The following is a 23998-nucleotide window of genomic DNA, read 5'->3' on the forward strand; positions in this document are numbered from 1 at the left end:
ACAGTGAAGAGGCGACTCCGGGATGCTGGCCTTTTGAAAATTCCCAAAACAATGAATTTAGCAGTATTCATTTTTTTATTATATTTGACAAAAAGAACACAGCATTATCCATGGCAAAATGCATAGAATTGCAGGAAACTAGCTTTAAATCTGCAACATTTTCTCTCAGGTCCATGGCAGAATATGTACTGTAGATTTGGGGGAATTTTGCTTTAAAATTGCAACATTTTCTCTCAGCTAACCCCCTTTTTGATCCAGAATTTTTTTTTAACACATTCCCAAGTGTCATTGCTTCAAATGCATGTTGAAACGTGCAGACTGGTACACCAAAGCCTTTTAAACAGCTCAACTGGATAATAGGTTTAGCCTGATTCCATTATCCAGGCACCAGGAAGAGATCAGAACACAGATTATTCAGCAGTCTGAAGACAGGCTTTATTGGTCACATACACGTGTTTAGCAGATCTTATTGCGGTTGTAGCAAAATGCTTGTGTTTCTAGCTCCGAAAGTGCAGTAATATCTAACAAGTAATATCTAACAGTTTCACAACAAATACCCAAAATACACATAAATCTAAGTAAGGAATGGATTAAGAATATATATACATATATGTCAGAGCAGCACTGGACTAAGATACAGTGGCATAGTATAGAATACAGTATATACATATGAGATTGGCGATGCAAAATTTACACGCAATTATAGTGACTAAGATACCGTAGAATAGTATAGAGTACAGTTTATACATATGAGATGAGTAATGCAAGATACGGAGACATTATTAAAGTGGCTAGTGATTCCTAATCTATGTCTATAGGCAGCAGCCTATCGAGATGGCTGTTTAACAGCAAGTGGTGTAGTATAGAATACAATACAGTATATACATATGAAATGGGTGATGCAATATGTAAACACAATTTAAAAGCGACTACAATATCATAGAATAGTGTGGAGTACAGTTTAGTAATGCTAGATACGTAAAAATGATTAAAGTGGCTAGTGATCCATTTCTAAAAGTGGCCAGCGATTTCTAATCTATGTCTATAGGCAGCTGATGTGCTAGTGATGGCTGTTTAGCGGTCTGATGGCCTTGAGATAGAAGCTGTTTTCAGTCTCTCGGTCCAGCTTTGATGCACCTGTACTGACCTCACCTTCTGGATGATAGCGGGGTGAACAGGCAGTGGCTCGGGTGGTTGATGTCCTTGATGATCTGTTTGGCCTTCCTATGGCATCGGGTGCTGTAGGTGTCCAGGAGGGCTTGAAGTTTGCCCCCGGTGATGCGTTGGGCATACCGCACCACCCTCTGGAGAGCTTTGCAGTTGTGGGCAGTGCAGTTGCCATACCAGGCGGTGATACAGCCCGACAGGATGCTCTCAATTGTGCATCTGTAAAAGTTTCTGAGGGTTTTAGGTGTTAAGCCAAATTTCTTTATCCTCCTGAGGTTGAAGAGGCGCTGTTGCGCCTTTTTCACCACACTATCTATGTGGGTGGACCATTTCAGTTTGTCAGTGATGTGTACGCCGAGGAACTTGAAGCTTTCACCTTTTCCACTGCGGTCCCATCAATGTAGATAGGGAGGTGCTCCCTCTGCTGTTTCCTGAAGTCCACGATCATCTCCTTAGTTTTGTTGATGCTGAGTGAGAGGTTATTTTCCTGGCACCACACTCCCAGAGCCCTCACCTCCTCCCTGTAGGCTGTCTCATCGTTGTAGGTAATCAAGCCTACTACTGCAAAGTTCATGATTGATTTGGAGGCGTGTTTGGCCATGCAGCCATGGGTGAACAGGGAGTACAGGAGGGGGCTGAGGACGCACCCTTTATTAAACAGCATCGCAATACAGTTCCTCACAAGGCGTCTTACTGCCTGTTTGTATTTGTATTTATTCGGGATCCCCATTAGCTGCTACTCTTCCTGGGGTCCAGCAAAATTAAGGCAGTTTATACAGTTTTAAAAACATTACAATACATTCACAGACCGTGTGCCCTCGGGCTCCTAATCCACCACTACCACAGATACAGTTGAAGTCGGAAGTTTCCATACACTTAGGTTGGAGTCATTAAAACTTGTTTTTCAACCAGTCCACAAATTCCTTGTTAACAAACTATAGTTTTGGCAAGTCGGTTAGGACATCCACTTTGTGCATGACACAAGTCATTTTTCCAACAATTGTTTACAGACAGATTATTTCACTTAGAATTCACTGTATCGCAATTCCAGTGGGTCAGAAGTTTACATTAATTGGAGGTGTACCTGTGGATGTAATTCAAGGCCTACCTTCAAATTCAGTGCTTCTTTGCTTGACATCATGGGAAAATCAAAAGAAATCAGCCAAGACTTCATAAAAAAATTGTAGACATCCACAAGTCTGGTTCATCCTTGGGAGCAATTTCCAAACGTCTGAAGGTACCACGTTCATCTGTACAAACAATAGTACGCAAGTATAAACACCATGGGACCACGCAGCCGTCATACCGCTCAGGAAGGAGACGCGTTCTGTCTCCTAGAGATGAACGTACTTTGGTGTGAAAATTGCAAATCAATCCCAGAACAACAGCAAAGGACCTTGTGAAGATGCTGGAGGAAACAGGTACAAAAGTATCTAGATCCACAGTAAAACCAGGCCTATATCGACATAACCTGAAAGGTAGCTCAGCAAGGAAGAAGCCACTGCTCCAAAACCGCCATAAAAAAGCCAGACTATGGTTTGCAACTGCACATGGTTACAAAGATCATACTTTTTGGAGAAGTGTCCTCTAGTCTGATGAAACAAAAATAGAACTGTTTGGCAATAATGCCCATCGTTATGTTTGGAGGAAAAAGGGGGAGGCTTGCAAGCCGAAGAACACCATCCCAACCTTGAAGCACGGGGGTGGCAGCATCATGTTGTGGGGGTGCTTTGCTGCAGGAGGGACTGGTGCACTTCACAAAATAGATGGCATCATAAGGAAGGAAAATTTGGTGGATATATTGAAGCAACATCTCAAGACATCAGCCAGGAAGTTAAAGCTTGGTCGCAAATGGGTCTTCCAAATGGACAATGACCCCAACCATACTTCCAAAGTTGTTTCAAAGTGGCTTAAGGACAACAAAGTCAAGGTATTGGAGTGGCCATCACAAAGCCCTGACCTCAACCCTATAGAAAATTTGTGGGCAGAACTGAAAAAGCGTGTGCGAGCAAGGAGGCCTACAAACCTGACTCAGTTACACCAGCTCTGTCAGGAGGAATGGGCCAAAATTCACCCAACTTATTGTGGGAAGCTTGTGGAAGGCTACCTGAAACATTTGACCCAAGTTAAACAATTTAAAGGCAATGCTACCAAATACTAATTGAGTGTATGTAAACTTCTGACCCACTGGGAATGTGATGAAATAAATAAAAGCGGAAATAAATCATTCTCTCTACTATTATTCTGACATTTCATATTCTTAAAATAAAGTGGTGATCTTAACTGACCTAAGACAGGGAATTTATACTAGGATTAAATGTCAGGAATTGTGAAAAACAGAGTTGAAATGTATTTGGCTAAGGTGTATGTAAACTTCCGACTTCAATTGTATACAGTACAAAATCCATGTGTCCGTGTGTGTATAGTGCATATGTTATCATGTGTGTGTATGCATATGCCTGTGCCTATGATTGTGTTGCTTCACAGTCCCCGCTGTTCCATAAGGTGTTTTTTGTATCTGTTTTTTAAATCAAATTTTACTGCTTGCATGAGTTACTTGATGTGGAATAGAGTTCCATGTAGTACTGTGCGCCTTCCATAGTCTGTTTTGGACTTGATGAAGTCAATCTCTCCTCCACTTTGAGCCAGGAAAGATTGACATACATATTATTAATATTAGCTCTCTGTGTACATCCATGGGCTTGTTAACCACTCTTTTACATCAATTAGATGTAGAATCAGGAAAAAACATTGCAGGTTTAAAACCCTCTTTAGATCAGATACACGCAGACAGACCCACAAACACACAGGGAACAATATTCTCATCATCACTGTTGATGGGAGAAACAGAGCCACCCATCCACCACTCGGGGCTAAATGAAAGGCTCTGTCCACTGGATTAGTCAACACTTTAGCGTAGAAGGCCGACCCCCTCGAACATAAACACAGAGCTGTTGAAAGGACAGACTTCAAGCTACAACTGGCACTGACCAAGCACGGGATGTCTCTCTGAACACCTGATTGTATGGAGCTACAGCTGGCCCCCTGATTGCATGTTTCCGTCTTTTCTCTCTGTCTGCTCCTCGTATATGTTAGGCATTCAGTCTCTCTCAACCTCTCATTCCTCTTTAGCAATGGCCTGAGCTAAGCAAAGATATTGATAAAATATTTATTTCCCTTGTAAGGCCTTTTTATGTATTAATGTATAGTTCCTCACTATAAGTGGTCCCAGCATGAATATAGTTTGAATATAGCTCTCTCTCTCTCTCTCTCTCTCTCTCTCTCTCTCTCTCTCTCTCTCTCTCTCTCTCTCTCTCTCTCTCTCTCTCCTCTCTCTCTCCTCTCTCTCTCTCTCTCTCTCTCTCTCTCTCTCTCTCTCTCTCTCTCTCTCTCTCTCTCTCTCTCTCTCTCTCTCTCTCTCTCTCTCTCTCTCTCTCTCTCTCTCTCTCTCTCTCTCTCTCTCTCTCTCTCTCTCACTCACTCACTCACTCACTCATGCTCCAATTCAGGGAAAGGGCACCAAAGTCCCTCTGCTAACTGCTTCCTGGATCAAGGGTCAGCTCACACGTCGACAGACACACACACTGAGCAGGGAAACAACATCACTGAAGAATGTTCTCACCCACCAGGGACCATGTCAAAATAGCACAGCTGATGTCAACTCTATCAAAATGTAACATCTCTGACAATGTACAGTATTTTAGCTTGCACTTTCATACTTGATGTGGCCCAGAATACCTAGCACGCCAGTGATGTCCTTTCCACTCAAAACACATACAGACATGAAACACAACACACTCTGGAAACTACAACAACAACAAAAAGCTAAATATGAAAAGCAAAAGTGCAAAATCCCCCCGGGCCATTTATAATTCAGTGAAAAGACATGTAACACATCAAAGTACTGCTCAGAGCAAGGCAGGTTCTGATGTTAGAATACATTATCAACTGGACCAGACCGACTCGTACTAAGGACACATGAGAGCCTAGACACACACACAAACACCTCAACAGTGTAATCTAAAACCATGGGGAATTTTCTTCAATAGGCTAGTAGACCTCAGCATTAATAAAAACCAATCATGGGCATGTCGTCAAGGTAGAGTCCTGATCTGAGCTCACTGCATTCAGAGCCAAAGGGCTCTTAGTAAAGAGAATATCCCCCAATCACTCAAACTTTAATAGACTCTATTAGCAACTTTCTACCCACACGCCTGCATTAAACATGACCAATATACCTAAAGAGGTCGTCAGTCTGTGTTAAACATGCAAAAAGGTAGAGGTACAGAAAACACATGCAAATGTCCTTCTGTATTTATAGTGTTGTAGCCTGAATCTGAATAACACTGCTAAGCGTTCCATGTGAACTCTTATGGTGTTTTAATGAGCAGAGAGATAGCAAAAGGCTCAGACCCATGCATGCTAGTTATACTGTATATTCACTATTCAACTATATCCTCAACAACAGAATGGCCCCTTAGTGAGATATGATTTCAACACTTACGTCCCCAGGATCTCCTTGAAGTCGAAGTTCTCCTTAACATCTGATGTTTTCTTCTTCCAGGAATGTCCATCGTCACCCAAAGGCATCTTTCTTTTCCGGTGATTGGATACAATACTAGAGAAGAGGAGGGAAACTTAAATCACTCACTGTTCAACATGGGGGAAAAACTGGTCAGACAAACACTCTTTCTGGATAGCTGTGTACCCAAATATTTGTCTAGGTATTAATTGTAATTGAAAGAATAAGGGTTCTTGTTTTTGAGGATAACAGAATAGCTTTGTCATTCCACACTAAATTAAAAATGTTTAAAAGTCAAAGAGATAATGGATGACTAAAAATGTAACTGGACTGTACATATTTTGGCACCTTTTGATTGACACACAAATGGTTTAGACTTACCTGGAAACTAAGTCTGATAAAGTGAGCTGTCAGACACTTAAAACCATTAGAATGTCACCAAAAATGTACAAACTTCTACAAATCGCTTCAGGTGACGAGGGTTTGCGGTCAGTCCTGCTCTTCCTTTACCTCATAATCCTGAATGAACATAATTTAAGCTTCCCTTCAACATCTCTTATTGCTATTCTTACCAGTCTGTGCACCAAAAATAAGTCACTTTTGTAAATATAGTTGACATACTCACTCGCACTCTCAGTTGCAAGTGGCTTTTTTTAACTAGGGGAAATTAAAGTGTTATGGTGTAACACTTACTATCCGACAGACTAGTTTTGCAGGTCCATAACAATGCAGACTTTTAAACAGCAGTAGATGTGGTTATGAATCAACCAATAAAACAACCAGGTCAAACATTATACAATGTTTTTTACTTCTAATTAGATCTCGCAGACAGAATCTCTCCCCTAGCTGCAAGTGGGCTACTGTTATCACATTTCAAATCCCAACAGACCATTTTGACAAAAATGTTATATCAGAGCTTACTCCACTATTCTCAGAGTAACCCCTCTGCCATCACCAAAACACAGACTGCCTGCAGCCTGTTTTGTTGACACTGTCTCAGAACGTTTTCACATTGTATTTTCGAGAGGTATCGATTCTCAAGACAATACTGTTGGGTAAACTTGCAAAACGATCACGTACCGAGCGCTACCACCGGAGATCGCGCACAACACTCGCCCGACAGTTGCCCCCTTCCAAGCAGGGCAGTATAAACAGATTTGTGTCATTGAGCTCAACACTCATACAGTATTAACAGTAATTGCACAGCAATGTTTTTGAAACAGCTGAAATGTATAGCGATTCTCCTTACACAGTGCCTTCAAAAAGTATTCACACCCCTTGACTGAGATTTTGTATCACTGGCCTACACACAATACCCCATAATGTGAAAGTGTAATTGTGTTTTTCAAAATGTTTACAAATAAATTACAACTGAAAATCTGAAATGTTTTGAGTCAATCATTTTTCAACCCCTTTGTACTGGCAAGCCTAAATAAGTTCAGGAGTAAAAATTTGCTTAACAAGTCACATAACAAGTTGCATAGAGTAACTCTGTGTGCAATAATTGTGTTTAACAATATTGTTTTAACCTGTTTGGGATAGGGGGCAGTATTTTCACGGCCGGATAAAAAACGTACCAGATTTAATCTGGTTACTACTCCTTCCCAGAAACTAGAATATGCATATAATTAGTAGATTTGGATAGAAAACACTCTAAAGTTTCTAAAACTGTTTGAATGGTGTCTGTGAGTATAACAGAACTCACATGGCAGGCCAAAACCTGAGAAGATTCTATACAGGAAGTGCCCTGTCTGACAATTTGTTCTCCTTCTAGGGCATCTCTATCAAAAATACAGCATCTCTGCTGTAACATTACATTTTCTAAGGCTTCCATTGGCTCTCAGAAGGCACCAGAAAGTGGAATGAGAGCTCTCCAGTCTGGGCGAAAAGCAGAACTAGTTTTTGTGAGTGGTCAGGCTGAGAACAATGACACTGGAGTGCGTGTGCACGAGACGACTCCATGTTTTTCTTTCAGTGTTTGAATGAATACAACGTCGCCCGGTTGGAATATTATCGCTATTTTACGAGAAAAATTGCATAAAAAATGTATTTTAAACAGCGTTTGACATGCTTCGAAGTACGGTAATGGAATATTTAGATTTTTTTTGTCACGAAATGCGCTCGCGTGTCACCCTTCGGATAGTGACCTCAACGCACGAACAAAACTGAGCTATTTCAATATAACTATGGATTATTTCGAACCAAAACAACATTTGTTGTTGAAGTAGAAGTCCTGGGAGTATATTCTGATGAAGAACAGCAAAGGTAATCCAATTTTTCTTATAGTAAATCTGAGTTTGGTGAGGGCCAAACTTGGTGGGTGTCAAATTAGCTAGCCATGATGGCCGGGCTATGTACTCAGAATATTGCAAATGTGCTTTCACCGAAAAGCTATTTTAAAATCGGACACCGCGATTGCATAAAGGAGTTCTGTATCTATAATTCTTAAAATAACTGTTATGTTTTTTGTTAACGTTTATCGTGAGTAATTTAGTAAATTCACCGGAAGTTTGCGGTGGGTATGCTAGTTCTGAACATCACATGCTAATGTAAAAAGCTGGTTTTTGATATAAATATGAACTTGATTGAACAAAACATGCATGTATTGTATAACATAATGTCCTAGGAGTGTCATCTGATGAAGATCATCAAAGGTTAGTGCTGCATTTAGCTGTGGTTTTGTTTTTTGTGACATATATGCTTGCTTTGAAAATGGCTGTGTGATTATTTTTGGGAGGGTACTCTCCTGACATAATCTAATGTTTTGCTTTCACTGTAAAGCCTTTTTGAAATCGGACAATGTGGTTAGATAAAGGAGAGTCTTGTCTTTAAAATGGTGTAAAATAGCCATATGTTTGTGAAATTGAAGTTATAGCATTTTTGAGGTATTTGTAATTCGCGCCACGCTATACCATTGGATATTGGTGAGGCGTTCCGCTAGCGGAACGTCTGTCCCTAACAGGTTTTAAGACTACCTCATCTCTGTACCCCACACATACAACTTTCTGTAAGGTCCCTCAGTCGAGCATTGAATTTCAAACACAGATTCAACCACAAAGACCAGGGAGGTTTTCCAAAGCCTTGCGAAAAGGGCACCTATTTGTAGATTGGTAAAAGAAATGCAGACATTGAAAATCCCTTTGAGAATGGTGAAGTTATTAATTACACTTTGGATGGTGTATTAATACACTCAGTTACAATAAAGATACAGGCATCGTTCCTACCTCAGTTGCAGGAGAGGAAGGAAGGAAACCGCTCAAGGATTTCACCATTAGGCCAATGGTGACTATCAAAAAACAGTTAGAGTCTAATGGCTGTGAAAGGAGAAACTGTTGATTGATCAACAACATTGTAGTTACTTCACAATACTAACCTTAATAACAGAGTGAAAACAAGGAAGTCTGTACAGAATACAAATATTACAAAACATGCATCCTGTTTGCAATAACGCACTAAAGTAAAACTGCAAAAAAATGTGGCAAAGAAATTCACTTTACTTCCTGAATTCAAAGTTGTATGTTTGGGACAAATCCAACACAACACATCCCTGAGAACCACTCTTCATATTTTCAAGCATGGTGATGGCTACATGATGTTATGGGTATGCTTGTCACCGGCAAGGACTAGGGAGTTTTTTAAGATAAAAAGAAACTGAGCACAGGCAAAATCCTAGAGGAAAACCTGGTTCAGTCTGCTTTCCAACAGACACTGGGAGAAAAATTCACTTTTCAGCAGGACAATAACCTAAAACACAAGGCCAAATATACACTGGAGTTGCTTACCAAGACAACATTGAATGTTCCTGAGTGCCTAGTTACAGTTTTAACTCAAAATCGGCTTGAAAATCTACGGCAAGTCTTGAAAATGGCTGTCTGGCAATGATCAACAATGAACTTGAAAGAGCTTGAAGAATTTAAAAAATAATAATGTGTTAATATTTTACAATCCAGGTGTGCAAAGCTCATAGAAACGTACCCCAAAAGACTCACAGCTGTAATCACTGCCAAAGGTGATTCTAACATGTATTGACTGAGGGGTGTGAATACTTGTGTAAAATAGATATCTGTATTTAATTTGCAATAAATTTGAAAAATTAAAGAAAACTGGATTTCACTTTGTCATTATGTGGTATTGTGTATAGACGGGTGAGAAAAAAAATATATTGAATACATTTTGAATTAAGGCTAAAACAACAAAATGTGGAATAAGTAAAGGGGTATGAATACTTTCTGAAGGCACTGTATTTGAGACTTGTTTTATTGAGTTTTTATCTGAAATTGCAGTAACAGCTTCTTACATCATGAAATTGTGGCAGTAGCTGCTGGCTTCACTGAGCCACGTAAAACAATGGAAGGCCATTTCCGATACTATCTCAAAATGTAGAGATATGTAATTCAACATTTTAGATACGCAAGTCAGACTAGATAATACATAGAATATGTTTTTTAATTTGTAACATTGTGTGGTGATTTCAGACATGGCACCAATGACTATATATGAATGAACAAAGCCATTGATCACGTGACACCATTCATTCCAATGTGAAGACTCAATAGTGCATTGGCCATTTGAAGTCGGTCAGACTGCGTCTCATGGAAACATAACATGCGCAGTTTGTGCTACTCAAGGAAGTGAAGTTGCAGGCTAGCCCAGTGCTGCCCCGTCTCATTGAGTAACTCAAATTTAAGGTTGACCGGGGAGCTGCAAACTGCCATTTGTATTTGTATTTATTATGGATCCCCATACTCTTCCTGGGGTCCAGCTAAATTAAGGCAGTTATACAATTTTAAAAACATTACAATATATTCACAACAGATTGCACAACATAGATTTCACAACACATAAAGTGTGTGCCCTCAGGGCCCTACTCTACTACCAAAAATCTACAACACAAAATCCATGTGTACGTGTGTGTGACGACTTCCGCCGAAGTCGGCTCCTCTCCTTGTTCGGGCGGCGTTTGGCGATCGACGTCACCGGCTTTCTAGCCATCGCCGTTCCATTTTTCATATTTCCATTTGTTTTGTCTTGTTCCATACACACCTGGTTTTCATTCCCTAATCACACTGCATGTATTTAGTCCTCTGTTCCCCTCCATGTCTTTGTTTGATATTGTTGTATGTTATGTGGGTATTTTACTGTATTTTGTTCATGTTCCGTGTTTTGGGAACGTTTATTGTATTCTGTGCTGTCGTTTTTGGAAAAAAATGTGCCTGTTACTACATGCTACTCTCCTGCACCTGACTTCACCTCCCTTACACACCCGTAACAGTGTGTGTGTATAGTGCATATTGTGTGTTTGTATGCATGTGTCTGTTGCTGGCATGTCATGCCTACATTTGCTAGTCTTGCCAATGAAAAAATCATTAAAGCAGTTGGCTATATTTTTTGTGAGTAAGGAGCCATCTGATTCAATGAATGATGGAGTTGAGTTTGCCTTCTTGCCCAAAATTTCATTTAAGGTGCTCCAAAGTTTTTCTATCATTCTTTATGTCATTTATCTTTGTTTCATAGTGTAGTTTCTTCTTCTTTTTATTCAGTTTAGTCACATGATTTTTCAATTTGCAGTACGTTTGCCAATCGGTTGTGCAGCCAGACTTATTTGCCATTTATTTTGCCTCATCCCTCTCAACCATACCATTTTTCAATTCGTCATCAATCCAGGGGGATTAACTTCTTGGTGACAGGGGGCAGTATTCAGAAATTCAGATGAATATGTGCCCAAATTAAACTGCCTGCTTCTCGGGCCCAGAAGGTAGGATATGCATAGTTGAATAAAGGTTAAATACGTTCTTATTTTTTTAAGTATTATCTAAGTGAGTTTCAGAGATTGTCAGAATATGAAAGTCATCTGTTACTAGCAAATTATTGATTTCATGAACCTTGTTTCTTAAACTACATATGTTAACTTGAGCTATTTTAGTACTCTTCTTGGATGGTTGATTGTTTTTATTGCTTTACTGGGAAACTTAGCAAAGGTAGACATGCTCAGGTTATCCTCTCTAGGGTAGGGGGCAGTATTTGCACGGCCGGATAAAAAACGTACCCGATTTAATCTGGTTATTACAACTGCCCAGAAACTAGAATATGCATATAATTGTTTGATTTGGATAGGAAACACCCTACAGTTTCTAAAACTGTTTGAATGGTGTCTGTGAGTTTAACAGAACTCATATGGCAGGCAAAAATCTGAGAAGATTCCTTACAGGAAGTGCCCTCTCTGACCATTTCTTGGCCTTCTACACTCTCTTTATTGAAAACTGAGGATCTCTGCTGTAACGTGACACTTCCTACGGCTCCCATAGGCTCTCAGAAGGCAGCAGAACGCTGAATGATGACTTTGCAGGCCATGGCTGAAAAACAGTAGCGCATTTGGTAAGTGGTCGATCAGAGAACAATGAGACTGGGGCGTGCGTGCACGAGAAGAGTCCATTTTAGATTTTTAGTCTTTGAACGAAAACAGGGTTGCCCGGTCGGAATATTATCGCTTTTTTACGAGAAAAATCGCATAAAAATTGATTTTAAACAGCGGTTGACATGCTTCGAAATACGGTAATGGAATATTTAGATTTTTTTTGTCACCAAACGCGCCGGGCGCGTCACACTTCGTCACCCTTCGGATAGTGTCTTGAACGCACGAACAAAACAGAGGATATTTGAACATAACTATGGATTATTTGGAACCAAACCAACATTTGTTATTGAAGTAGAAGTCCTGGGAGTGCATTCTGACGAAGAACAGCAAAGGTAATCCAATTTTTCTTATAGTAAATCTGAGTTTGGTGAGTGCCAAACTTGGTGGGTGTCAAAATAGCTAGCCCGTGATGGCGAGCTATCTACTCAGAATATTGCAAAATGTGCTTTTGCCGAAAAGCTATTTTAAAATCGGACATAGCGATTGCATAAAGGAGTTCTGTATCTATAATTCTTAAAATAATTGTTATGTATTTTGTGAACGTTTATCGTGAGTAATTTAGTATATTCACCGGAAGTTTGCGGTGGGTATGCTAATTCTGAACGTCACATGCTAATGTAAAAAGCTGGTTTTTGATATAAATATGAACTTGATTGAACAAAACATGCATGTATTGTATAACATAATGTCCTAGGAGTGTCATCTGATGAAGATCATCAAAGGTTAGTGCTGCATTTAGCTGTGGTTTGGGTTTATGTGACATTATATGCTAGCTTGAAAAATGGGTGTCTGATTATTTCTGGCTGGGTACTCTGCTGACATAATCTAATGTTTTGCTTTCATTGTAAAGCCTTTTTAAAATCGGACAGTGTGGTTAGATTAACGAGAGTCTTGTCTTTAAAATGGTGTAAAATAGTCATATGTTTGAGAAATTGAAGTAATAGCATTTCTAAGGTATTTGAATATCGCGCCACGGGATTCCACTGGCTGTTGAGTAGGTGGGACGATTTCGTCCCACATACCCTAGAGAGGTTATTTATGGTGCAAATATTTACAGTCTACACACAATACCCCATAATGACAAAGCAACATTAAAAAAAATATTTTAGCAAATGTATTTTTTTTTAAAAGAAGAAAAATATTGCATTTACGTAAATATTCAGACCGTTTACTCAGAACTTTGTTGACGCACCTTTGTCACCGATTACAGCCTGGAGTCTTCTTGGGTATGATGCTACAAGCTTGGCACACCTGTATTTGGGGAGTTTCTCCCATTCTTCTGTGCAGATCCTTTCAAGCTCCGTCAGGTTGGATGGGGAGCGTCGCTACACAGCTATTTTCAGGTCTCTCCAGAGATGTTCGATTGAGTTCAAGTCCAGGATCTGGCTGGGCCACTCAAGGACATTCAGAGACTTGTCCCGAAGCCACTCCTGCATTGTCTTGGCTGTGTGCTTAGGGTCGTTGTCCTGTTGAAAGGTGAACCTTCGCCCCAGTCTGAAGTCCTGAGAACTCTGGAGCAGGTTTTCATCAAGAATCTCTCTGTACTTTGTTCCGTTCATCTTTCCCTCGATTCTGATTAGTCTCCCAATCCCTGCCGCTGAAAAACATCCCAACAGCATGATACTGCCACCACCATGCTTCACCGTAGGGATGGTGCCAGGTTTCCTCCAGACGTGACACGTTGTCATTCAGGCAAAAGAGTTCAATCTTGGTATCATCAGACCAGAGAATCTTGTTTCTCATGGTCTGAGAGTCTTTAGGTGCCTTTTGGCAAACTCTAAGTGGGCATTCATGTGCCCTTTACTAAGGAGTGTGGAAAAAGTCAAGGGCTCTGAACACTTTCCGAATGCACTGTATGTTAGTGCAGGGTGAGCTGCAAACAGTGGATTTCCTGCTAGGGCACACCTCCTCAGTGCTAACAGTATAACTCTGGTTCATAGGCACATGATTACTGCATACAATAGCTGGAAGATCAGCAGAGGCATTCAGGGCAGTAAAAGGGATATAAATTAGGTTACTTGCAATGTGTCTTCCAGCGCCCCTGGGATAATGTACATTTGCTGAAGCATTATGACAACTCAGCACCACAATGGTTCGGATTAAATAAATTGGGCTTGAGTCATTGATAAATCATTGTCTCAACGCAGCTTTATAACGAATGCTGTGAAATAATCCAGGAACCCAAATTATTTGGGTGGATCCCATCCTCCTTATAATACGAGCTTTGTTTCCAGAAGGTATCAAAACTGTCGATAAATGTTACACTGACAGAGCTGCAATAGTCTCATAGCAAGTTATGTAGGGCTAGAAGTCTGCTGAACTTCTCAATGCCACGATTTTGGGAGGGCAGAGGGACAGATATTATGGGGCATTTGGTGGTGTCAAGTAGAGACCCAATCAGTTCTTTAAAATCCGTCTTCAGCTGTTCTGAGCTGCCCTTCATAATGTCAATAAGCAAATCAAATCTTATTTGTCACATGCACCGAATACAACAGTAAAATGCATTCTTACAAGCCCTTAACCAACAATGCAGTTTTAAGAAAAAAAAGTGTTAAGAAAGTATTTACTAAAATAAACTGAAGTAAAAATAAATAAATAAAAAATAAGAAAAATAAATAATTAAGGAGCAATAATAAAATAACAGTAGCGAGGCTATGTACAGAGGGTACCGGTACAGAGTCAATGTGCTGGGGCACAGGTTAATCAAGGTAATTGAGGTAATATGTACATGTAGGTAGAGATAAAGTGACTATGCCTGGATAATTAAACAGAGTGTAGCAGTAGCGTAAAAATGAGGGTAGTGGGATATGCAAATAGTCCGGGTAGCCATTTGATTAGCTGTTCAGGAGTCTTATGGCATGGGGGTAGAAGCTGTTAAGAAGCCTTTTGGATCTAGACTTGGCGCTCCGGTACTGCTTGACGTGTGGCAGCAGGGAGAATAGTCTACGACTTCAGTGGCTGGAGTCTTTGACAACTTTTATAGCCTTCCTATGACCCCGCCTGGTATAGAGTTCCTGAATGGCAGGAAGTTTGGCCCCAGTGATGTACTGGGCATACGCACTACCCTCTGTAGGCCAAACAATTTTTTGAGGATCTGAGGAACCATGGCAAATCTTTTCATGAACTATGATTTTTATTTTTTATTTTATTGTTTTATACACTGCTCAAAAAAATTAAGGGAACACTTAAACAACACAATGTAACTCCAAGTCAATCACACTTCTGTGAAATCAAACTGTCCACTTAAGAAGCAACACTGATTGACAATTAATTTCACATGCTGTTGTGCAAATGGTATAGACAAAAGGTGGAAATTATAGGCAATTACCAAGACACCCCCAATAAAGGAGTGGTTCTGCAGGTGGTGACCACAGACCACTTCTCAGTTCATATGCTTCCTGGCTGATGTTTTGGTCACTTTTGAATGCTGGCGGTGCTTTCACTCTAGTGGTAGCATGAGATGGAGTCTACAACCCACACAAGTGGCTCAGGTAGTGCAACTCATCCAGGATGGCGCATCAATGCGAGCTGTGGCAAGAAGGTATGCTGTGTCTGTCAGCGTAGTGTCCAGAGCATGGAGGCGCTACCAGGAGACAGGCCAGTACATCAGGAGACGTGGAGGAGGCCGTAGGAGGGCAACAACCCAGCAGCAGGACCGCTACCTCCGCCTTTGTGCAAGGAGGAGCAGGAGGAGCACTGCCAGAGCCCTGCAAAATGACCTCCAGCAGGCCACAAATGTGCATGTGTCTGCTCAAACGGTCAGAAACAGACTCCATGAGGGTGGTATGAGGGTCCGACGTCCACAGGTGGGGGTTGTGCTTACAGCCCAACACTGTGCAGGACGTTTGGCATTTGCCAGAGAACACCAAGATTGGCAAATTCGCCACTGGCGCCCTGTGCTCTTCACAGATGAAAGCAGGTTCACACTGAGCACATGTGACAGACGTGACAGAGTCTGGAGACGCCGTGGAGAACGTTCTGCTGCCTGCAACATCCTCCAGCATGACCGGTTTGGCGGTGGGTCAGTCATGGTGTGGGGTGGCATTTCTTTGGGGGGCCGCACAGCCCTCCATGTGCTCGCCAGAGGTAGCCTGACTGCCATTAGGTACCGAGATGAGATCCTCAGACCCCTTGTGAGACCATATGCTGGTGCGGTTGGCCCTGGGTTCCTCCTAATGCAAGACAATGCTAGACCTCATGTGGCTGGAGTGTGTCAGCAGTTCCTGCAAGAGGAAGGCATTGATGCTATGGACTGGCCCGCCCGTTCCCCAGACCTGAATCCAATTGAGCACATCTGGGACATCATGTCTCGCTCCATCCACCAACGCCACGTTCCACCACAGACTGTCCAGGAGTTGGCAGATGCTTTAGTCCAGGTCTGGGAGGAGATCCCTCAGGAGACCATCCGCCACCTCATCAGGAGCATTCCCAGGCATTGTAGGGAGGTCATACAGGCACGTGGAGGCCACACACACTACTGAGCCTCATTTGGACTTGTTTTAAGGACATTACATCAAAGTTGGTTTTCCACTTTAATTTTGAGTGTGACTCCAAATCCAGACCTCCATTGGTTGATAAATTGGATTTCCATTGATTATTTTTGTGTGATTTTGTTGTCAGCACATTCAACTATGTAAAGAAAAAAGTATTTAATAAGATTATTTCATTCATTCAGATCTAGGATGTGTTATTTTAGTGTTCCCTTTATTTTTTTGAGCAGTATATATTTTATATATATAACAAGGCAAGTCAGATACACTCAATTTCCTGATGTTGGTTTAAAATGTTTGTGAGCAGCTTATTGATGTCGTGTGCTCCTGGATAGCACTTTGTTTTTGCTCCAGGGGCTGAGACATTTCTCACCATTGAACTGCCCAATACAACGTCCGGAGAAGCGAATTGAGAAATCTGCCAATTCCCACCCCTCACACAATTTGTTGAGCGTTTCACGGGCCCACAAGAAGCAGGATAGTGTACGCCCGCTGCTACCGGCGATAGGTTCAGACCTTCCACAGCAGGCAGTGCCCCGTCAGATCTAGAGAAAGCGAAAGGAGCCAACGACCAAGCCGCTGCTGGGTAACTTAATTATCCATTCTAACTTCTTGTGTCATTTTTTAAAAAATCAGTTAAAGAAAATACATCTGGTGTATTAGAAACAATGACATTTCTTTAAAAAAAAAATATATATTTACACGAAGATTGGCCAGGAAGATCACCATTTTTCCATTCACTATAATGGGGGATCATGTTTTCTGCTAACAATGCCTGCATTACCACAGTCGGCCTTGATTCTCCCTAGGGTGGCACTACAGGACCCAAAGTGGTGGGGGGGGAACAGTTTTCCTGGGGCCAAGTTTTTCCTGATCTGGTAGGCTAACCTAACCAGGTTAAACTCGGGGTATGACATAGTAAAGAATCTGCTGTAATTATTTTTTGATTTGGGCTATCATGGGACCCTAAAAAAACTTCTGAAAAAACTTCTGGGCCTAGATTGGATGAAAACAACAATAAAGTCCTGTCAAGAAAATTATGAATCAAATCATTCTAAACAACAGTACTTATCCCTCTTGAACACTTTTCTGTCAATATTTTTTAGAAGTGCTGGTACAAATGCCAACTCGCCACATGTTTGCCGGCGGCCGTGCTGTGCTGATCGCTGCAATGTGGATAGATGGAAATCGCCACACAATGCTATAAATGAAGAAACATAACCTATATGTATGATCTACTGTCTATGTATTTTATTTTTGGAATTGGCTTCCATATAGAACAGCTCAACATATCAACTCCTTGTGAATTTAATCAATTTTGAACTCAGGCTGTAGCAACAACATGTGGAATAAATCAAGGGGTATGAATACTCTGAAGGCACTATTTAACCGATTATGTAAAATGTCATCCTAATAACTCTATTCAGTGAGAATAAGCCCTGTCAGTCTGAGCCATGCAGGATGATATAATACATTGTTTCTGAATTCAATGTCATTGAGAAAATGTATTTTTTTCTTCAAAAATAATTTCTGAATTTAACAGTAATCCAAGTACTAACTGTAATCATCTAGTTTTTCAAAAGTATCTATAATCTGATTACACTATTTTTGCTGGTAACGTAACCGATTACAGTTAGTTTCTTGTAATCCGATTACATGTAACTGATTATATGTAATCAGTTACTCCCCAACCTTGTTACTCGTATAAACAGGGAGTCTCACAGCATGTGCTAAACCCACGTAGATGTGATGGGGTACAGAAGGTGACTGCTGCATGGTGTTATCAGTGCCACCCCATGAAACCCTTAGGAATCGTAATGTCTGCCTCTTTCTTGTCATGACCAGCCCCCACCAGCAGCTAATGATACTGCTGCTAGGCGCACGCACACACGCACGCACACACGCAGGTGCGCACACAGACAGACAGACAGACAGACAGACAGACAGACAGACAGACAGACAGACAGACAGACAGACAGACAGACAGACAGACAGACAGACAGACAGACAGACAGACAGACAGACAGACAGACAGACAGACAGACAGACAGACAGACAGACAGACAGACAGACAGACAGACAGAGGTTCGTTCGGAGGTGCCTTTCCTTCCTCGTCTGAAGTTGGCTTCTTGCATGTCTCCATGGAAACCCCAGAGTGGTATGCTGGTATCTGCAGAACCAAATTGCACCAGGTCTAATGGCTAATGTCAGCTGAAGTAGTGTTTATTTTAGTCACATTGGTGTCGGTGAATGGTGTCAATGCGTGGTGAACGCACACACAGAGGTGGGCACATCAACAGATACCTCAGGGCCGTGCCTTGGCCTTTAGTCACAACTCTGGCCAATGTCACAGCCAGGAAAGTCCCAGTAAAAAATAGGTGGTTACCAGAGTTATCTGTTCTAAATTCCAACTCACGTTGGTAATGTAATTGGTCCCAACTCTATTGGTTACTTGTGAGGCCATGACCAGTGATGGAATTACAGAGGAGCTGTGTGTAATTCTGCAAGTGAGGATGTGAGAGTGAGAAAGGCATCACATCCTCACTGAAAATACTTGAATATTCCCTTTAACATGACAGGATACGATTTATAAAAGAGGAACATTGAAGAGGTTTGAATAATGTTTATCACCCTTTTTAAATGGTTAATCAACAGATATTTGTATGTACAGTACCAGTAAAATGGTTGGACACACCTACCCATCCAGGGTTTTTCCCTATTTTTACTATTTCCTAAATTGTAGAATAATAGTGAAGACATAAAAACTATGAAATAACACATATGGCATCATGTAGTACCCAAAAAAGTGGTAAACAAATAAAGGCTATATAAATGAAAGGAACAGAAATAAGAAGTAGGCATCATAGACCAGCATGTAAAGCAATCTGCTTGGGGAAGCAGTAAGAGGAAGTCTAGTCAAATGTGTGACAGAGAGAGAGCCCTGTCAGTTATTCATGTTAGTAACACAGGAAGTCACTGGGCCTTTCTGGTCTGGTAGCATGTCCTGCATCTTAATAGTCTAGTGCAGGGATGGGCAACTAATTCCCCCCAAAACATTTTTACACACATTTTAGGAACTCAGTCAGGGTCTCAACCTACTGTTGCGAGTTAGAATAGTAGAATACACAAGGTGCAATTTCGAAATGTTGTTGTGCATCAGCAGTCTTTCTCTATGTCAGTCCAAATGTGTAGAATTGCAGGAAATTAGCTGTAAGAGAACTCATTTTCCGCTCCGCCCCATGGCAAAATGAGTAGAATTGCATGAAATTAGTTATAAAATTGCAAAATCTTCTCTCTGCCCCCTGGCAAAATGTGTAGAATTGCAGCAAACTTGCTCTAAAACGGCAACATTTTCTCTACAACCATGGCAAAATGTGTAGAATTGCACAAAATTAACTATAAAAGTGACATTTCTATCCGCTGTCAATAGGGGCCACTAAAATGTTTTGCTCGCAATGGGTGTGTGTGTGGGGGGCCCTCATGATGACTTCCGATTTTTTGTGGCCCCTATCCCATTCAAAGTTGCCCATCCTTGGTCTAGTGGCTTCTACGCTCTCCTCTTCTCCTCTCCCTCGTCTGCACTAACATGGTGGACATGTACTTTGAGTGCCGGTGTTATGTGCCCTTAATTGACACAGGTGCAGAGGTAGGGCTAGACGATGTGGCCTAAAAATCATATCTACATTTTTAAAAATGTTGTCTCTAAATAAGCTTTGCTGTACTATTCAAGGTAAAATACACTGCATTTCAAACAGTGAGCAATAATCAAATTAATTCAGGGCTCGTTGTAACGGCTGTCGTCGGAAGAAAACCAAGATGCAGCGGAGGTTGTGTGTTCATCTTGATATTTAATTCAAAAAACAAGAGAACACTACAAAAATGAACAAAACACTCGATAGCAACGACAGCAAACAGTCCTGTCTGGTCCCAACTGAACAAAACAGAAAACAATCCCCCACAAAACCCAAAGGAAAAACCTGCTCCTTATGTGTGACTCCCAATCAACAACAACGAACTTCAGCTGTGCCTGACTGGGGGTCACACACGGCCCAAAACAAAGAAATACAAAAAACCTAGAAAAAGAACATAGAACGCCCACCCAATGTAACACCCTGGCCTAACCAAAATAAAGAACAAAAAAAACCCTCTCTATGGCCAGGGCGTTACACTCGTGAACATCAGAAAAATATAAGTAGGGTTGCACATTTTGGGGAATATTCAGAGGTGGAAACTTTCTGTGGGAATTAACGGGAATATATGGGAATTAACAGGAATATATGGGAATTAACGGAAATATGTACAAATTAATATTAATACCATTTAAATGTAGATGCTTTTTGCATTGGATATATTTACCATATCATATGGAGACAGAAACAAACATTTTACCTCATCATAAGTGGACATAATTGCAAATGATTAAATCCTTGCAATAGAAATAAAGTTGGACTTTAATTAAATGAGTTGACTCTTCACATGGGACGATTTCACTGAACAACAAAAGAAAGGGAATATTGAATGATCCCCAATGATCCATTGCATCTCCCAAAAACGTTTGCAACATACATCTATAAAATGATAGTCTAGAAACTAAAGCTTTAGGTGTCTTCCTCTCAGGCTTCCATGTCTTCTCCCTGGACTTCCTCAATGTCCACGTCTTCAACATCAGACTCTGAGGCCTCATCTTCACTGTCACTTTCCAACCTTGTTAAGGATGGCTTGTTGTCAGGCTCAAAAAGCCTCAAATTTGCCCGGATGGCCACCAAATTTTCAACACTTTTATTGGACAGCCTGTTGCGTGCTTTGGTGTGTGCGTTCCCAAACAAGGACCAGTTGCACTCTGAGGCGGCTGATGTTGGTGGGATTTGGAGGATGATGGAGGCAACAGTGGAAAGAGCCTCAGATCCAAAAAGTCCCTTCCACCAGGTGGCTGATGAGATATGTTGACACAACTGCCATATTTGCATCTCCATCCCAAAGCCCTTGCTTTAAAGTGTACTTCGCCAGACTGCCAAGAACCTTTCCCTAATCCAGGCCAGGGTGGCGAGACACGATAGTGATGACACCATATGCCATGTTGATCTCTGCACCAGACATGATGCTCTTGCCAGAATACTTGGGGCCCAACATGTACGCTGTGGCATGTATGGGCTTCAGGCAGAAGTCTTCATGCTTTTTGATGTATTTCAGAACTGCAGTTTCCTCTGCTTGGAGCAACAGTGAAGTGGGCAGGACAGTACGGATTTCTTCTCTTACATCTGCAAGCAGAGTCTGAACATAATACAGGATGGCATTGTCTCCCTCAATCCGTGTAATGGCTACTGCTATAGGGTTCAGGAGTTTCAGGCTGCTTACCACTCTCTCACAAAATACATCATCCAGTAGGATCCTCTTGATGGGGCTGTCCATATCGGCAGACTGTGATATGGCCATTTCTTGGAGAGACTCCTTCTCCTCCAGGAGACTGTCAAACATGATGCAAACAACACCCCAATGGGTGTTGCTGGGCAGCTTCAATGTGGTGCTCTTATTCTTCTCACTTTGCTTGGTGTGGTAGATTGCTGATATAACTTGATGACACTTCACATACCTAACCATTTCCTTGGCTATCTTGTAGAGTGTATCCATTGTTTTCAGTGCCATGATGTCCTTGAGGAGCAAATTCAATGCATGAGCAGCACAGCCAATGGGTGTGATTTGAGGGTAAGACTCCTCCACTTTAGACCAAGCAGCCTTCATGTTCGCAGCATTGTCTGTCACCAGTGCAAATACCTTCTGTGGTCCAAGGTCATTGATGACTGCCTTCAGCTCATCTGCAATGTAGAGACCAGTGTGTATTTTGTCCCTTGTGTCTGTGCTCTTGTAGAATACTGGTTATGGGGTGGAGATGATGTAGTTAATTATTCCTTGCCCACGAACATTCGACCACCCATCAGAGATGATTGCAATACAGTCTGCTTTCTCTATGATTTGCTTGAACTTCACTTGAACTCTGTTGAATTCTGCATCCAGCAAATTAGTAGATAAAGCATGTCTGGTTGGAAGGGTGTATGCTGGGCGAAGAACATTGAAAAATCTCTTCCAATATACATTGCCTGTGAGCATCAGAGGGAACCAGTTGCATCCACACCTCAACCAAGACATTCATCAGCATTTCTCTGAATACGTTCTTCAATTGAGTCAAAAAAAACTTCTGATTGCAGGAGGACCATGAGCTGTTGCTATCGATAAGGTGTCTGATTCATAATTTTCACCTCGAATAGAAGTAGAGGGACTTTTATCAGAGGTTGCTTGTTGTGAGCTCTGAGGGAACTTTATGCACTTGGCCAGAAGATTCTGCATCTTTGTTGCATTCTTCACATATGATTTGGCACAGTATTTGCACATGTACACAGCTTTTCCTTCTACATTAGCTGCAGTGAAATGTCTCCACACATCAGATAGTGACCGTGACATTTTCCTGTCAAGACCAGAATTTTTTTTTTTTTTTAAACAAATACAATTCCATGTACAGATAAAAAGTTATGCAGTTAGAATAACCTCTTAGGGCTAGGGGGCAGTATTGACACGGCTGGATAAAAAACGTACCCGATTTAATCTGGTTACTACTCCTGCCCAGTAACTAGAATAGGCATATAATTATTGGCTTTGGATAGAAAACACTCCAAAGTTTCTAAAACTGTGAGTATAACAGAACTCAAATGGCAGGTCAAAACCTGAGAGATTCCTTTACAGGAAGTGTCCTGTCTGACCATTTATTGTCTTTCTTTGACATCTCTTTCCAAAACTTAGGATCTCTGCGGTAACGTGACACTTCCCACAGCTCCAATAAGCTCTCAGAGCCCGAGAAAAACCTGAATGTCGTCATTCCAGCCCCAGGCTGAAACACATTATCGCCTTTCTCAAGTGGCCGATCAAGGGACAGTGGGCTTAGGGGCGTGCACTGGCCGCCCCCGTCTTTGTGTTTTTTCCTCTGTTTACCGAAAAGGAGATTCCCGGTCGGAATATTATCGCTTTTTTACGAGATAAATTGCATAAAAATTGATTTTAAACAGCGGTTGACATGCTTCGAAGTACGGTAATGGAATATTTAGAATTTTTTTGTCATGCGCCATGCTCGTAACCCTGATTTACCCTTTAGGATAGTGTCTGGAACGCACGAACAAAACGCCGCTATTTGGATATAACGATGGATTATTTGGGACCAAACCAACATTTGTTATTGAAGTAGAAGTCCTGGGAGTGCATTCTGACGAAGACAACAAAGGTAATAATATTTTTGTTATAGTAAATCTGATTTTGGTGAAGGCTAAACTTGCCGGGTGTCTAAATAGCTAGCCCGTGATGGCTGGGCTATGTACTTAGAATATTGTAAAATGTGCTTTCACCAAAAAGCTATTTTAA

General features: G+C 41.3%; 1 protein-coding gene across 3 annotated transcripts in view; it reads right to left on the bottom strand.

The window, feature by feature from the left end:
- The window catches only part of camk1b (calcium/calmodulin-dependent protein kinase Ib), an 85214-nt gene that overhangs the window by 54802 nt on the left and 6414 nt on the right, over positions 1–23998 (bottom strand). For all 3 annotated transcript variants that reach the window (XM_014166753.3, XM_082967428.1, XM_014166752.3), the window contains exon 2: positions 5672–5785. In XM_014166753.3, coding sequence (XP_014022228.1) covers positions 5672–5757 — 86 coding nt within the window. In that variant the 5' untranslated portion in view covers positions 5758–5785. The remainder of the gene's footprint in view (positions 1–5671; positions 5786–23998) is intronic.

This window comes from Salmo salar, chromosome 22, assembly GCF_965601325.2.
Source record: "Salmo salar chromosome 22, fSalSal1, whole genome shotgun sequence".
Classification (NCBI taxonomy): domain Eukaryota; kingdom Metazoa; phylum Chordata; class Actinopteri; order Salmoniformes; family Salmonidae; genus Salmo; species Salmo salar.